This window comes from Prunus avium, chromosome 6 (genome assembly GCF_965620075.1).
Source record: "Prunus avium chromosome 6, drPruAviu1.hap1.1, whole genome shotgun sequence".
Lineage (NCBI taxonomy): Eukaryota > Viridiplantae > Streptophyta > Magnoliopsida > Rosales > Rosaceae > Prunus > Prunus avium.
Genome location: NC_142289.1, coordinates 34,235,778 through 34,252,334, shown reverse-complemented (window position 1 = coordinate 34,252,334; position 16,557 = coordinate 34,235,778). Strand labels below are relative to the sequence as shown.

Sequence of the window (16,557 nt, the reverse complement as noted above, 5' to 3'; positions counted from 1 at the left end):
ATATTACCCATTGAATGGAAGTTTTGCTAGGAAACATCCAAGGAAGACAGAGGCCGGAAAGGGGGGGGGAAATCTAAAAGGAAACCAATCTAAGCCCCACAAATATAGCAAAAAAAATATAACTAGTTTACTACCAAGAATTAACATCAGTGTTGATTTCTCAATGCTCACCGGGATCTTAACTACAAAATAGATGAGTACTCATACAAACCAAAATATGAAGCTGATGCTAATTGTACTCCTATTTCTAACCCCACTTTCTCCTTCGTTGAGCCAACCACAGTACCAGCACCGATGTCAGTAAGCCTCATTCCATACTTGTGCTTAAGTCAGACAGCATATTAAGTATACTCATCCATGCTTCGCATTTCCAACATGCAAATGCTTTAAGCATACGCTACTACCTTTTAGAGTAACAAATTATCATGAACAGTAACACAAAACACCATCTACTAACCTTAAAGAGCTAATGATATAGCCTAAAAGATCCTTTTACAAATGGCGGTACCTCAAGATGTGCCATTTAGTTCTGAAAATGAACAGAAATCCATGCCAAGCTAGTTGCAGCATATACTTCATAACCAACCATTAAAAGGAAAAAAAATACTGAAAGTAAAAACTGCATCCAAAGATTCGTATTGAAATCGCAACATTCATCAGTACGGCCTGAGGACGGAAATGTATATTAGGGTCATAAATTATCCAATCAACAAACTTTTCCTATCAAAATTAAATGCTTCACCCCAGATGTGAAACACAGTGAGAAAAGAACATTAAGGTGAAGATTAGCACCTCCGTTCTCATATAATATTAATCATTTCATATACATAAATGGTATACCATCAATATCAACCTTACAGTCGGTATCAACATGAGGACCAGACAAATCCAAGACCCGCACCATGGAGAATTTTACAAAAATTAAGTCCCAGGAACAACTCTCAAGCTTCCATCCTTAAAATTTACACAAAATCAAAGTAAGAAAGCAGCAACGATATACATGCTAGGTGAGGGGGGAGAGAGAGAGAAAGAGGATTCACCAAAAGACACTAAGTTGTTCCTCTAAAAGAGCCTGTAAAGGAATAGAAAACTTTACCTGAACCAATGGTCAAAATGTGGATCTGCACATGATCTGCTCAAGTAGGTGACACCTAGTTGACATAAATTTCATCTACCAATTAACCAGAAAGCTAATTTTAGTAAATCCTCATGAATGAAACAGATAAGACCTTCAGGTTCTTTTTGTCGTAAGAAAGAAATAAGATCAGCCAATTATACAGACCAGGACAAATACTACCTGAAGTTGTAACCAACTTTGCACATCAAACAAGCTAGCAATGTCAAATAAAAACAAAAATTAAATTAAAAGTTGAAAAAAAAATATATAAAAAACTAACACCCAATTCAAGAACCAAAAAATCAGACAACAGATATAAAGGCAATCTCAGAGCTTTGCATCCATGTGATGATGACATCCCATAAAACAAGAAATCATATTCACAAAGACAATTATTACCAGAAAATCTAGCAGCAAGGTCTGCATAAAGTTGAACTCAAGAGAATAGCTCAGGAAATCCTCATTTATCCACTTAAGCTGCCAGCAGTAAACACAGACTACATTAAACAGTAAACAAAACATAGAAATACTCTCATTCAAATTCCTAGCAAATCTGAAATGTTACTGCTTAAAAGGATTGAAAAGATTAAATAACATCACAATGTCTGAACATAGTAACAAATTTAGTGATTGATGCCCTTCTTTGCTTTAAGTGATTCGAGAGCCTTCTTGCGTAACTCAATCTCAAGTTTCTTCTGAATAGCCTCTGCCTCTTCATTGTCACTTGAATGAAGCTCCCTCCTGCCTACATGTTCACCACCTGAAGCAGAAGCATCACTGTAATTCTTTCCTTTCAGCTTCTCTGCACGACGTTCTTCTTTTCTGCGGCGTCGCTCCTCACGTCTTCGGCGCTTCTTCTCCTTCCGCAATCTCTTTTCCTCTTTCCTCCTCCTTTTAGAGCCCTTCCTGTCTTCTATTTCAGAATCATTACTGTAATCATCATCTGAAATCACTGCTTGCCTCTCTGATCTCTTATTCTTTCTTTTTTCCTTATCCCCACCTCTGCATTTGTCACTTTCCTCAGAACCAGAATCAAAAGTGCCACTTTGATTAATATGATCAACCTTCTCAACTGAAGAGTGTACAGATCCAGGTTTGTGATGCCGGTCACTGTCCTTGGAATTCTTTGAATGAGAGCGGTTCTTATCATCAGTCTTTCTACCTTCATTAGGATACGACACCTGTTGAGTCTCACCAGGCAGAGAGTCCTTTGACATGGTTGCTGCCTTTTGTTGCTCAGGAGTTCCAGGAGCCCCCCTCCCAGAAGATTTCCCACTGTCAGGAATGTAATAATATCAGGCCTGAAAACTAAGTGCATCCACGTAATCATATATGCATTAAAGATGTGTCAGAGGCCATATTTACCTCCTCATCTCCTGCTCTTTGTTTCTGAATTCCATATTATCCAGACGACTCCGAGATTCGGTAGATCTACGACCAGATGCTACTCTTTCAGGAGAGTAGTCTTCCTTGTTATGAACCTTAGCAGGAGAAACTATCGGCTTACTGATCACTGATGTATTTTTTGATCTTCTCTCTGTGGACTTAGGTCTATAATCACCATCCTCCCTACAACCAAAAATCTAGAATCACTCAGATGAATTGGAAAAAATGAGAATTTCTAACGCTGTGATAATTGATAACAAAGAGTATCCAGAATATTCCAATAAACTTTCAATTTCAAATGTGACCTAGTATAGTTGATTTCTTACTCTTCGCTTATTTCTGGACTTCCACGACGAAGCTTTTGTTCTCTTGGTTTCCTTGGAGGACTTGAGCTAACATTACGAGTCATTTGCTCCCTTGGTCGTCGCACCGGACTCTCATAAGGACTAGAGGATCTTTGGAGGCAGCAAAAAAAAAGTAAGCACCGAAAAATAATCAGATAATCAAAACTAACATCATAAGATCATATGAATCGGTTATGCAACCAAGATGAATACCTCCTTTCTTCACTAGCACTCCTTACACCTGGTGGAGATTCTGACAGTATGTGAGACTTCTCTGGTGATGGCGACAAATCTGGTGCTCTTTTATGGGAATCTTTCTCTTTCTTTGATTCCCTCTGCAGTGATCCGGGAGAGCTAGAGGACTGACGTGGCACAGGAGAAAATTGGGACCTGTAACATTTTGTAATTTAGGATAAAATGATCAAAATTTGCCCAACATGACTTATAATATAAATAGGTTGCTAAGAACTAATTGAAAATGCAACAGAAGCCGCTACAAGGAGACCTTGTCATAAATTAATTTCATAAAATAACTACAACTACACACCACTTGCATAATGTCCTATAACCTGGCATGCAATGCAACAAACTAAAGCCTATACGACAGAAAAACAAACAGAATTGTAACAAAATCAAGGGGTATAAACCTGGTTCTTTCTTGAGGAGATTGTGACGGAGATCTCTGATACTTTGTTCCCCTGATTGGTGAAGGGGAACCATTCTGAATAGGAGATGCAGAACTTCGGACATAAGGCGAAGGAGACCTATTCCGAGGAGTTGGTGATCTCCTACCACCACGAACCGGTGACCTACGTTGCACTGGAGATGCATACCTGTTGCGTGAAGTCAATGGAGATCTTCGATACCACCGTCGTGCAGGTGAGGGAGATCTGCGGTGCACAGGTGAGCGGGATCTGCGACGTCTTACAGGAGAAGGTGACCTGCGACGTCGCAAAGGAGAGGGTGACCTGCGACGCCGCACAGGTGAGGGTGATCTGCGACGTCGGACAGGTGAGGGTGATCTGCGACGTCGGATAGGTGAGGGTGATCTGCGGCGTCGGACAGGTGAGGGTGATCTGCGGCGTCGGACAGGTGAGGGTGATCTGCGGCGTCGGACAGGTGAGGGTGGAGGCGTTCGACGACGACCGGGAGAAGGTGATCTATGCCGATAGGGAGAACGTAATCTACGCCGATACGGAGAGGGTGATCTTTGTGGGGAATATGATCTAGATCTTCGCCTCAAATAAGGTGATCTTCCTCTCGGCGAGAGTGATCCCTCGGGTGAATGCCTCCGAAGAGTTGTAATAGGCCGTCTTGGTGGAGAGCGATAACCTCTTTCTGAAGAAATGGACCGTCTCCGTGCTTTTGGTGACTTGGAAACACTTTTTGACCGGTGTCTTTCACTACAGTTATAATTACAGTGAGATCCAAAATTTCAGGAAATACAATATCAAGTTATCAACGTTACATTAGAAATTCTTCATAAATGCAAGATCTCAAAAAATTTAATCCTTAGTTAAATAAATCGATAGGAAAACCTTAGAACCAAAACAGAATGAATGATGAAATGTTCTTTTGTAATAACAAAACATTCTCGGCATAACTTTTGGTATTAGAATATGACCTGCTGATTGACCTAGGAGGTGGACCTTTGTTTAAAATGATGGAAATGAAAATTGATGTGCTCTATTGCAATCAAACAGTATATTTAAAATTAATGACAGAAAATTATGGTCAAGATAATTACCTAGGAGACAGAGATGAATTTCCTGAATTTGGAGATCTTGAAACCCTGCAGGCGATTGCGCAAATAATCTTCAGAACAATTTTATTTTTATTTTTCACAGGAAAATTAACGATAGAAAAAAAGTGAGGGAACTTTCGCATCTAATGGTGTACAGAATCAATCCTTATGGATAAAATATTCCATATATAGGAAGAGTAAGAACACATAGCATACTCAGATCAAATGGTTAATAAAATTGGAAGAACCGTAAAAAAATGCTTGGATTTTTATATACGAGTGGCATATCCTACACAAAAAATTTATATTCATGAATGTAAACATAGGTAGACTACAGATCTTACAACTCTACTAAAGGTAAAATGAATCCCAATCCCTTACTTGTTCCTTGCCTTCACACCATTGCGCTTTTCATTTCCTCTTTCATCCTCAGAACGATCATTTGAAGTCCTTGGTGACACACGTTTTGAGTTTGGCTCCAACGCAATATTGCTTGATTTCTTATCAACCCCTCCTTCCTACAGTAGTTTGAGGTAAAGGTATGAACCCAAATAATTGCAGAAGCTAGCTGAATGCATGAAAACATGAACGGAAGTTAAAACCAAACAACCCATCTCTAGAGAATGCAACTCCAGCATGAATGAATATTCTTACCATCTTCAATATCTCTTGTTGATCCATCCTCTCCTTATCTTTCTTTCTCTGAATTTCATTTGCAAACCTGTCTGCCTCCTCCTGTAACAATCCATGCCAGAGCATCGTTAATAAAGCTGTATCATCTCAACCGATTCGGAACACGATTTGACACTATATATACATATATTAACCTTCTTTTTCCGTGCTTCTTCTTGTTTGGCATCCAAGAACTGTTGAGGGACACCACTAGCATTGTTTTGTGCACTGATAAGAAGCGTCCAAAGCTCTTTCATAAACTTCACAGTGTTTTTCTCCATAAATCCAGTAAGCGAAATTTGAACTTCCTTCCCATTCACTACCTGCAAATTGTAGCACACATATGCAGTTCAAACAACATTACTATCAACCACAAATGCACAAACCTAGGGGTCTCGTACCAACAAGTCTTAACAATAAATCATCAAACTAGAGTAACACGCCTTAGCTATCAGTTGACGTCTGGGTGAATTTTGGCCATGTCAACATTTAATTTCATGGGAAGTCATACCGTTCGCCACCATTATTAACAACATGAAAATGGCAAGTAAATAATGAAGCAAAAGTGAAATTGAACGGTATAACTAGCAGCTACTCTCACTCCATGAAATAAAGAACAAATCATATAGTTCATGACATTACCTTTCCTTCCAAAAGACCATAAATAAAGTTGATAAGAACTTCGTCTTCGAACCCGAGAAGGTCTGTTACCCGAGTAGCAATCCACGGGCGCATAACCTCCATATTCACCTTCGAGGTATCCACCTACAACACATAATACAGGCACACGCAATTTTTGCCAAATATAAAATATATATGGGATATAAAATGTCAATTAAATTAGAAGGAAAAAAACAGGGAAAAGGGCCTAACCAAATGTTCCAATTCAGGTGCAAACTTCTGAGATTTCAACAGCTTAGCTTGCTTATTGGAAAACCTTGTGTCCTGATCAGCGGACGTACCCTGAATAAACATAATCATAGACATATATTGCAACTATCAATGTCTGCAAAGGAATTTATTCAGTAATTAAGAGTTTAAGAACGAGAAGATCTGAGTTACAAAAGATAGGCAATTGAGTTTAAATCCAACATATAAAAAACTAATTAACAACAAGAATTATCAAACTAATCAATTAACTCACCCTGAAGAACCCGCCCGACATCTTCTAGGGTTTGCGATGAAAGCTGAAGGGGTTTTCGGCGGCTTTTGTGTTGTGACGATTGAGGAAAGAGAGAGAGTGATATGGAAGCAGAGCCAGAGCGAGCGGTGTACTTTCAGCTTACGCCATGTGTGTGGGCATCAGGGGAACTTATTCTCTCAAGTTCGGGAAGGCTTTGAATTGAATTAGGGTCTGTAGTTCAATGGTGGTCTTTTGAAGCAAAAGACCCAAATTGTTTGACGATGATGATTTATCCGCCTGCTAACTCAAGCCTGTGAATTTTGAGGGTGCCCTGTGTAGGCCTTTTTATTGGGCCAACGGCTCCTGCCCTAATTCAGAAAGCATTATCATTACAATTTTACCCATCAGATTTTATTTTTTTTTTTTTGGTTAAAGGTTTGTGTGTTATTTTGATACAAACGATATTCGGCTAGAAGGATTTTGATTTTTCGTTAAATGTTAGTGTGTTTAGTTGTTCTAGTTTCAATTTTGATGATTGTGTTCTTAATTTGGTCATAGTCTTTGTACTTGAAACCTCTTAATAATCTTGATGTTTTATTTTTAATGGACGTTAATATGGAGAATGCGGAGTATCTATAGACCTTATTCGTTTTCACACATGTTAATGCTCAATCAGATGAAAATATTAAGATTGTTAATATTAAATCACAATGATACATAGAAGCCACATTTGGAATCAAAGTAAAGCACACAAGAACAACAAAAATCTTTAGCCCTTCTTTTTACGAGGAAAATACTAACAAAGGCCTTTGCCTACCCAACGGTGAATCTAATTCAATGAGTTTCATATTTATAAAATATGAGCATGCCTTCAATAAATCTTTTATTTTTATTAGAAAAAAAATACACAAGTTTAAATCTAACAAATGATAAAGGTAAGGATAAATTATTTGGTCCAACTATCGAACTACATTAGTCGTCTGCATACCTCACAACCTCTATTGGACTCCCACCCTACTCACGTAATCTAACCTAAGTGGGAAACCAATATAGGGATGGCCTGTTTGGTTGTGAGAATGGGACAAACAACTTACGTGGTCCAACTGTCGGACCAAAGAATTTATCATCGAGTGAGAATTGCTTTAATTTAAGCTTTTGTGTTCAACAAAGGACCCAGTAGTGTAGTGGTTTTTAGTAATTACTCTCTTAGAAAAGGTGTTAGGTTTGAGTCCAGCATCCGTGTAGCATTGTGTGAGTTTAGCATATTATCGCCCCTCTTTTTTCTTTTTTTCTTTTTTTTTAAAAAACTTTGGTGTTCAAAGTGGGTGTAAATGCTTATTACCAGTAAAACAACAATGGTCTATAGTTTCGATTAGTTAGCATCTTGTCGAAGTCCCTAGTTTTAGATCCAATAGTATATGGGAAGTTTATACAATGTGAATGTGCATTGAATTATAAACACATGTATAGTCGTTGGACTAACTATTTTACATTTTCTCAATAGGTTTAATGTTCATCATGAACCGCTGAATTTGTTCATATTTAATGTGAATTTACCATTTGTACACTACCAAAATGAAAAGAAAGGCATGTATTGGTTAATTAAGGTAAACAATTGGCATCCTCTATACTATCTTTTTATTCCGACATGTCTCCTATTACAAACTCTATGCTTTAACACATTAGCTCTTTTTGTCTAAACACAGTCTCATTCTTCAAAATGAATGGTGCTTCACACCATTGCACTCCATCTCCATTGATATATATATATATCCGGATGTCCGGATAGTTATTCTCTTATCCGGATGTCCGCACGTTATTATCATGCGGATCCTATTGTAAACAAGCAGGAAAACAGAGAGGGGTAGTACAAAATACACTGCGTCCGCACGATAATAACGTCCGGATGTCCGCATAAGAGAATTTCTATATATATATATATATATATATGTGTATATTTTGGGTGGTAGTGTGCACAATTTTATCCTATTCCAACCAACACGAAACACGAAACGTTTAACCTAATTCACAATTTAGCTGCTAAGATTGATCAGTATCGCGATAAATAAGAACAATCAAGCTCAAGCGTGTCTAATTTAAAAAAATCATATTCGAAAGATAATACTTTGTATATATTCCGTCACACTTTGTACGATACAATAGCTATGCCTATTATAACTTAAGTTTTTTATGTAGTAATGTTGAATAATAACCACAAAAATCTAATCAAGACTAATTGGTCGTTTGCATTTTATTAGATGAGCTCTTGATTTCAAATTTTATGAACGATTGTGGTTTAAGCACTAAATATAAAATTTTGTTGGAACAATCTGAACCGTCAACAAAGCTGGGACCCATCAGATAAGGCAACGGTTGTCCTCTCTTTGTCCAAGTAACAATGGAGATGCATAGAACTCAGACTCTGTACACAATCCAGTTACATAGCCTATAGAGAAGAGAAGCTTCACGCTTAGTCTCTCACGCCCAAAATATCAGGATCGTGCAGATTTCGCCACGTGGATACTCGAATGTAATCGGATGCAAACCTATTTATATTCCACTCTTTATTCTCCAGTTCTCGTCCGCCCTTCTCTCTCTCTCTCTCTCTCTCTCGCTCTCTATCCTTCGCCGTTGTCTCCCTCCCTCTCTCTCTCTCTCTCTTCTCTCACACTCAATACATTCCAAACCCAAACCCTAATTCCATGTTTGGTCATCTGACTGTCATCGATTATCTGCGCTGAAATTTGCTCTGTCCCAATTCTCCTAGGCAATCTTCGATTCGATTTTGTGTTTTGCTGGACGAGAATCGGAGGTAGGCGGAGCTGAGGTTTTAAAAATGGCGACCTCCACGAGCAGCGTCTACGTCAGTGTTATTGAGGACGTCATCAACAAGGTTCGCGAAGAGTTCATGAACAGCGGCCCCGGAGAAGACGTTCTCAAGGAGCTCCAAGGAGTAATTTCATTTCCGATTTCAATCTTCCAGCTTTCATTTTCATTTTTGATTTTTCAAGTTCGCCATCTTTATTAATAATTGAAATTTTAAATTGGGTTGGTAGATTTAGGGTTTTCTGGCGGACTGGTTCTAGAGTTCGATCTAATCATTTCTAGGGTTTTGAGTTTAAGGGGATTCATTGCTTTGTTGGAAAGTCGCTGTGAGCTACGGTTTAGCTGATTTTTTAAAGTTGGGTCAAATTTCAGACTTGGGAGGCGAAGATGATGCAGGCCGGTGTAGTAAATACTCCTATAGAGAGGGCTGTGGCGTCAAAGCCAACGCCTGGTAGTGCTATTACTCCAGTTCACGATCTCAATGTACCTTATGAAGGGACCGAGGAGTACGAGACACCCACTGCTGAGATACTCTTCCCTCCAGTGAGTTTTTGCTGTGTTTTTCTATGTTTGTAATCAAAATCTATGCTTGCTATATGTTGAATTGAGCCCGAGTGTTGCATCACATGGTTGATGTGGGTTCTTTGGAATGTTAGACCCCGTTGCAAACCCCAATTCAGACGCCTCTACCCGGAACTGGGGACAACTTATATAACATTCCTACCGGAGGTAGTGACTTTTCTGCTTCTGCAAACGAGTCTGGTAGCAGCAATGGTGGTAGCAATACAGAGCTGAAAGCTGGAAGACCTAGCCCCTACATGGTAAACACTTAATATTTGGATCGTATGAGGTGTATCCAGTTATTATGTTTCAAATTACATAGTGGGAATACGAAACTCTCTCATTGGTCATTATAAAGTAGCTAAATTTGATTTTAATTGAACTTAGCTCTTTCTTTGTGTGATATATACGATTAACTCTCTTTGTTAATTTATAAATATGAAATATCAATCGTACCTTGTTTAGTTAAAAGGTTGTTAATAATAAATTAAAAGGTAAGGATAGTAATGTAATTACATAACTTTCCACAATCTTCTAATTTTTACTCTTTTTCTTTCTACACTAACATTTGTGGGTGATAATCCTTCGGGTAATAGTGTAAGAGAACCTAAATCTTCTTTGTTCTGTTTGCAGCAACCTCCTTCTCCTTGGATGAACCACCGACCCCCTCTTGATGTTAATATTGGTTAGTTGGATGGTGTGGTTGTATATATATTTACTCTCGATAGTTGTGTAGTAATCTCCATTTTATTGCTGTAGCTTACGTGGAAGGGCGGGATGAGGTGGACAGAGGGACCTCTCATCAACCCCCGACACAGGTAATGCCTGCTATTAATTACAAATTCAAATTGCAGAAAAATGACTGGGTTTCTGGGTATGAAGAAAACTCATGATTAGAGAGTTGTGAATGGCTTTGGTGTGTATGCCTCCTTTTCATTGCTTTTTTTTTTTTCACTTCTTGTCAAGGATATACAATCTATCTTAAGATGCATCATTCTTTTACAATTAAAGTTAATCATTATCTCCCTGTTGGAGAAAATTTCAGGACTTTTTCCAGATGAATTCTGGAAAGCGAAAACGTGAAGATCTTGCTTCACAGTATCCAGCTGGTGGATTTATACCCCAACAAGATGGAGCTGGAGATGCTGCACCTGAGGTTTTTGAGATTGAGGTTTGTTTTTCTTCCTGTTTCATTTTTTAATAATTTCTGACAAGTTTGCTGCACAAACTTCTTTTTAACTTTTTCTTTAGGATTCATCTATTGTATCAGTGAAATTTTTTTATTTATTTGAATCTCTGGATGGGTATTTATCCTTTGTAAAATCTAAGACTAGTTTCCTTTAATGTCCAAATTATTAAGAAAAAACGGCCTGAGATAATCTATTCAATGAATTACAAATTAAGTTAAGTTGAAACTTATCTCAAATCATTAGGCGAGTTGTACTTTTTGGTGGGACATAGTCTGATGAACAACTACCATGTTCAGTCGTATGTGAACATTGATAACCTCTCTCTCTCTCTCTCTCTCTCAGTTGGTTTCATGGAACTGAGGACTTTGTGCTTGGGGCTCTTATCTGAAGATCACTGCTAATGCTTTATTTATTTATTTTTGCAAGTCATATCTTCTTTAGGGTCTAATAGTTTTCCAGGAAGCTACATTTGAGGTGTCATTCAAAGTCATATGAATATAGTTATTTATGTATGTGGGTGACTTGGTTGGGGTTAATTTTTGGTTTATCCTTTTATTCTGGGCTTTGGCTAGTATAGTAAAGTACTGGGGGTGAAACATGGGCAGGCCTTAGGCCGTATATCAATTAATTAAAATTCGAGTTGATAATTGCAACTTAGCAAGCAATTAGGCTGCAAATATTCCAGGCAGGGCGTCATATCTTGTTCCTACTACATTTTCAGATCAAACTGTTTTCTACACTTCATAGTGGAATGTGAAAACATATATGATATATCCTTGGAGCATTACACTATAATTGGTTATAGCTTTATCTTTATGAAGTCAAGTTTACTTAGAGCGTGGAAGAATACTCTAAAACAGCATGATTCATGTGTAACACACATTATCTTTTTTGGGTTATATGCATTCTTTAGACACTTAATGTTGGTAACCTTTCAGGTCAGTGGAGGGAGCACTTCTATTGGTGGGCGTGCATGTAGTGAGATGGTAACTTGTGCACTGAGGTCAACTCCCAAGATTCCTCAGCTTGATGGGCCAATGCCTGATCCCTATGATGACGCACTTTCTACTCCCAATGTAAGTACTTTTAATGTAATTTTGCATGTAGCAGGAAACTTTATTTTTATTGTGTTTGGCCCTTTTATAATAGATATGCACATTAACTCAATAACTCATCGGTTGGGTTGGTATAATCATCACTTTTGCTTTCTGATATTCCCTGCTCTATATTAGGTTCTTATGATTTGTTTCCTAGGACGTGTGATTGACTAACTGCTTTGTGTCTTCATGGCTATGTTTTGCATTGTACTAAGACTGTATACACATGAAATCGTGCACTGCCTTGATCTGACAGGCGGTGAGCCTTGTGCTTGTTAATGATGTGAAAGTTACACGGATGAGTGTCACCATTTATCTGCATGTCATTGCTGTGTTGGGTTACTGAGAAGTTGAATGTCCATCTTTGTAGAGCTTTATTTTTCGTTGGAGGCCATTTTGATTTTATAGCAAGAATACCTTTCTCGGCCTTTTGGATAAGATAAGTGTAGTATCGTCTTATCAGTTTAATATCTGATATGTGGGCCAATGGTCCACACCATATTAAATTAACTTTTGCAGGGGAAGACCCAACACAGTAGCTTGCTGCTGGGCTTGCAAGCTTCACCCATGCTGTGCACTCTAGCACAGACCTGGCGCACCCTAATTAGAAATATTGTATAGCAATAAAGTGTGGTTCATGGTTTTGCTTTATAAATTTCATCCAGTAGCCTGAAATGTGTCAACTGTGATATGAATGGTCAATGGACAGTGTTCTTTGGATACCATACTAGGAACTTGGATTTTTTTTTTCTTTTCACTTGTTTGGATTAGGTCAATGGATTCTAGTGGGTTGTTCAGATTTTGAGTTCTGGCCAGTTTAGCCTGTAGCCAGTATCTTAAAAATAAAATAAAATAAATATTATTCTCATTTTTGGGGTTTTGTTTGGGGGGTGTGTGGGGGGTGGGGGGGTGGTTGGGGATGGGTCCTGGTAGCAAGTGTCTTTTAACCCATTGACTTGATGGTCTAAAATCTTTGAATTATAAATTTTGGAAACTTATCTTTTCTTTATCGAATGGGTTGTGTTACCTTGCCTACGTGCTTTCAACTTGATGAACCATTATGTTCAACTTTCCTCTCTGTCTGTCCCTCCCCTCTCACACTTGTTAATATTTTTTCACTTGCTGACTGTTGCTTCTTCCTCCCCTTACCCTACAGATATATAATTACCAAGGAACTTTCAATGAAGACTACAACGTTGCCAATACACCTACACCCAATGGTAATCTCGTGATAAACTTGTGAACACTGTGATTACCTTAGGAATGGATAAATTTAATGTCATAAATCCATCCCTGTGTTGTCAAAGCTTCCTTCTCTCATAATTTTGTATCCTCCAGATCTACCAGTCAGCACTCCAGCTCCTGTTGTTCAAAATGATGTTGGAGATGATGACGACGACGAACCCCCCTTGAATGAAAATGATGATGATGATTTGGACGATGTGGACCAAGGGGAGGAGGTAAACACACACCATTTGGTTTTGGCTCAGTTTGACAAGGTATCTCTTTCTCTCTCTCCCTCTCTCTCCCTCTCTCTACCATGCAGTGTTATGGCTATACTTTTTAGGCTTTATATACTTATTTTTCTCTGAAATATATAGGATTAACAATTGTCTTCTCATGTATTTGGTTGTGTAGGTGACACGCACCAAGAGCAGGTGGAAGTGCACATTGAAGGATGGGATTATGCGCATAAACAATAAGGATATTCTCTTCAATAAGGTGAGGTTTACTTTGAAGAATTAATATTTTTCATGCTGTCTGTTCTTGTCACCTCATGAGCTTTCTTTGGAATACGGCCTATTTTATGCAGGCGACGGGAGAATTCGACTTCTGATTTTGTTTGAGAGCTGCCTATTTTGGCAATTAGCGGCAGTTGCCTTAGCAGGGCAAGTCCAGAGGTATCAGTGGGTGTTTCGTAATTTTTCTTTATGAATTATTATTAAGAGAGAGCTTGAGGGAAGAGAAAGACCATGCTAGATACTTTTTAAAGATTGGGATGGATCATGGATGTTGGCCTATTTGTACATAAAGGATGATAGCTTTTTTGGCCTTTAAAATGGGATGGCTACTGAGGCGTTTCCGAAGTTTTACTATTTCTGTGATGGAATGCAATTCCATTAACTCTGTATACTGGAATTTATTCGTTAATTTACGAATTGCATTGTTTATTATCTTTCCAATTTGGCGCCTAATTCCGTCCCTTTTGGAAAAACTCTACCCGGTTACTATACTTTATATTTTTTAGACAGTTAATTTGGCGCTTAATGTTGAGAACACTGTTTTTGAATAAGTTAGATTTACCGACAGTTAATTGTTTCATTTGGTACATCCCGTACATTTTAAAACGTCACTTATTTTCCTTGTACAATGACAATGGTTTTCTCAACTGAAAGCAGATGGTTCTTTAGTAATGTTTTTTTTATAAATGAAGTGAACTTAATATGAACTGGAATCTATTCCTTCTCTAAACCTTGCACCATAGTGACTTTCTTGGCATGGTTTGCTTTTCATAGATCAAATAATGTAGATCTTTTCAAGAAAACAATCTGGACAGAAGTAGCAAACCAGCCTTTCCACCTTCTGGCCGTTTTTGTTTATGAACAAGAAACCTACTTCGGAGTTTTTACGCTTTTATTTCCCATGTTTTAGGTGATTTTGTTGTAAGAATATCTTGACCAAGAAGAGAGAACTTGGAAAAAAAAAATTCAGACACATTGTTACACAAAAATATAAGACAACCTCTCATCTGGAAGGTGGCCGTGAGGCTGAGAAAAACGGCCTCTAATTTGTTGAAGGCATTGCCAGTGTAACCAACAATTCTACCACGATAATGATTTAGCAGAAATGAAAAAATAGACGTCAGAAACCGTGGCAGGTTAATGTTTGATCTGAAATGTGTTCTACACAAGGCAGCAGCAGGCAAAGCCCTTTATCAAAAAAACAGGCCTAGCCATTTCATACGGCACAGAAGAGAAGCCGAATCTCGAATGTCACTGCGCTTGGGTCACAATCATGCACTGGGATTGAAAGACGGCAAACAACGATGAGGGATCTGTAAAAGGTGCCACAGCCGGGTGTTGCCAACCACCTGCAGCCAAAAAAGGCGGGGTAATACTTCTTACGTTCTGATCACCGCCTTCTTCGCTCGACTCTGGCATTGGTTGTGGGGATAGAATGAAGACTGGTGATAGTAATGGGATTGCCATTGAAGCATCGTCCAATAAAGGGTTGGTGGAGGCTGTGCCTGCCGTTTGATCAAGCTGAAGACATGCCGGGGCATGCTGTTGTAGCCTTGTTGGGGCCTTCCCTCTGCCTTCACCTCTAGCTGTGATGTTGTTGTAAGCATTGCAAATCTCCATTGTTTGATTTGAATGATTGATGCTATGAAAAAGTAGTCACGTACCAAAGTCTTAGCTCTCTCTCTCTCTCTCTCTCTCTCTCTCTCTCTCTCTCTCTCTCTCTCTCTCTCTCTCACACACACACACACACTTGGGATTTGGCTTATTGTATGTGGAGATTTAAAGAGGGTTTGCAAATGAAGCAAAGGATATAGATAGCAAATGGTGCTTAATTATGACTTTTTCCTTCTTGGCTAAAAATAAGGGTTTTGGTTATAGAGATGAATGGTTAGAAAACGAAATTTACGTTAAACGACAGTTTGAATAACGGTCGTTTGCTCAAATAATGCTGAACAAGGCTGCCATTGTGCGCCAAACTTGGTTGAGCAAATTAACCAAAGGAGATAAACGTAGGGATAAAGATCGGGCAATAATATGCCTGTGTCAAATTTGTGTTAAGGATGAATCAATCTTAACTTAATCTGTTTAATTAATTATAAACTACTCAGTTATGTGACATTTGACACGAGAAAACTTATGCGAGGATGTTCCTGTCACGTGACAATGTTGAGTGGTAGAACAATCTAGTTAAAAGATGTCATATGTTTAAAAAATAAAAACTATGATGATTGAAAGTTGAACAGAAGATTATTTGAAGTGGTGGAACTGGAATATATTCCCATACCAAAAAACCAACAATTATCATACTTGTGCAAGGCATTGCACTGCTGTATGTTCTTGCATGTCAATGTCACATTGAAGCATATATACCAAGTACAGCATCATAAGGAATAAGATGTAGCTTCTGCAATGAGAAATCCCATTTCTCTTTGGATATGGAGATTACATATATATTTTCACTGTTTTTTTCTTGGTTTTGGTCATATCATTTGTTTTTCAGGTACTTAATAAGATTCAATTTATACCTAGAGCATTTACGAGAAATATTGTTTGTAAGCTAGAAATTTCTAAACCCTAGTCTCTCTCTCCCAAAGAACTCTCTTAAAGCCGTTTTCACTTTGAAGGGGAAGGAAGCTATTGTTCTTCCTCCCCTCTCCCCTCTCCCCTTTCCCCTCTTCTTTTCCTCCCTCTCTTCTCCCCTCATTTTCAAAGACAAAAGGTTTTTCCTATTTGTCTTTATTTTGTTATGATTTTC

General features: G+C 38.3%; 2 protein-coding genes and 1 non-coding gene across 6 annotated transcripts; 2 read left to right on the top strand and 1 right to left on the bottom strand.

The window, feature by feature from the left end:
• Positions 1-750: 750 nt before the first annotated feature.
• On the bottom strand, positions 751-6,710 carry LOC110757078 (splicing factor PWI domain-containing protein). Of its 4 annotated transcripts, none has more exons than XM_088254359.1 (15): positions 6,408-6,710; positions 6,137-6,226; positions 5,906-6,028; positions 5,419-5,586; positions 5,246-5,326; positions 4,973-5,109; positions 4,595-4,639; positions 3,495-4,250; positions 3,061-3,237; positions 2,830-2,958; positions 2,483-2,686; positions 1,517-2,392; positions 1,298-1,331; positions 1,097-1,171; positions 751-954 (listed from the first exon to the last, which is right to left on the bottom strand). In XM_088254359.1, exons 1-12 carry the CDS (start codon positions 6,426-6,428, stop codon positions 1,741-1,743), a joined length of 2,583 nt encoding a protein of 860 aa, XP_088110485.1. In that variant the 5' UTR covers positions 6,429-6,710; the 3' UTR covers positions 751-954; positions 1,097-1,171; positions 1,298-1,331; positions 1,517-1,740. The 4 variants fall into 4 exon arrangements, with proteins under 4 accessions (XP_088110485.1, XP_088110488.1, XP_021814302.2 ...); XM_088254362.1 differs by having other exon boundaries at positions 1,097-1,151; XM_021958610.2 differs by lacking the exon at positions 1,298-1,331.
• A 2,141-nt stretch (positions 6,711-8,851) lies between these two features.
• LOC110757073 (transcription initiation factor IIA large subunit) lies at positions 8,852-14,243 on the top strand. Its single transcript, XM_021958602.2, has 11 exons — positions 8,852-9,339; positions 9,585-9,755; positions 9,869-10,033; positions 10,407-10,458; positions 10,533-10,591; positions 10,819-10,944; positions 11,902-12,039; positions 13,217-13,280; positions 13,399-13,559; positions 13,699-13,782; positions 13,874-14,243. The coding sequence occupies exons 1-11, from the start codon at positions 9,223-9,225 to the stop codon at positions 13,895-13,897; spliced, it is 1,161 nt and encodes a 386-aa protein (XP_021814294.1). The 5' UTR covers positions 8,852-9,222; the 3' UTR covers positions 13,898-14,243.
• LOC148294087 (U2 spliceosomal RNA) lies at positions 12,474-12,664 on the top strand. Its single transcript, XR_015836954.1, has one exon. It is a non-coding gene; the product is annotated as a U2 spliceosomal RNA (small nuclear RNA).
• Positions 14,244-16,557: the final 2,314 nt, after the last annotated feature.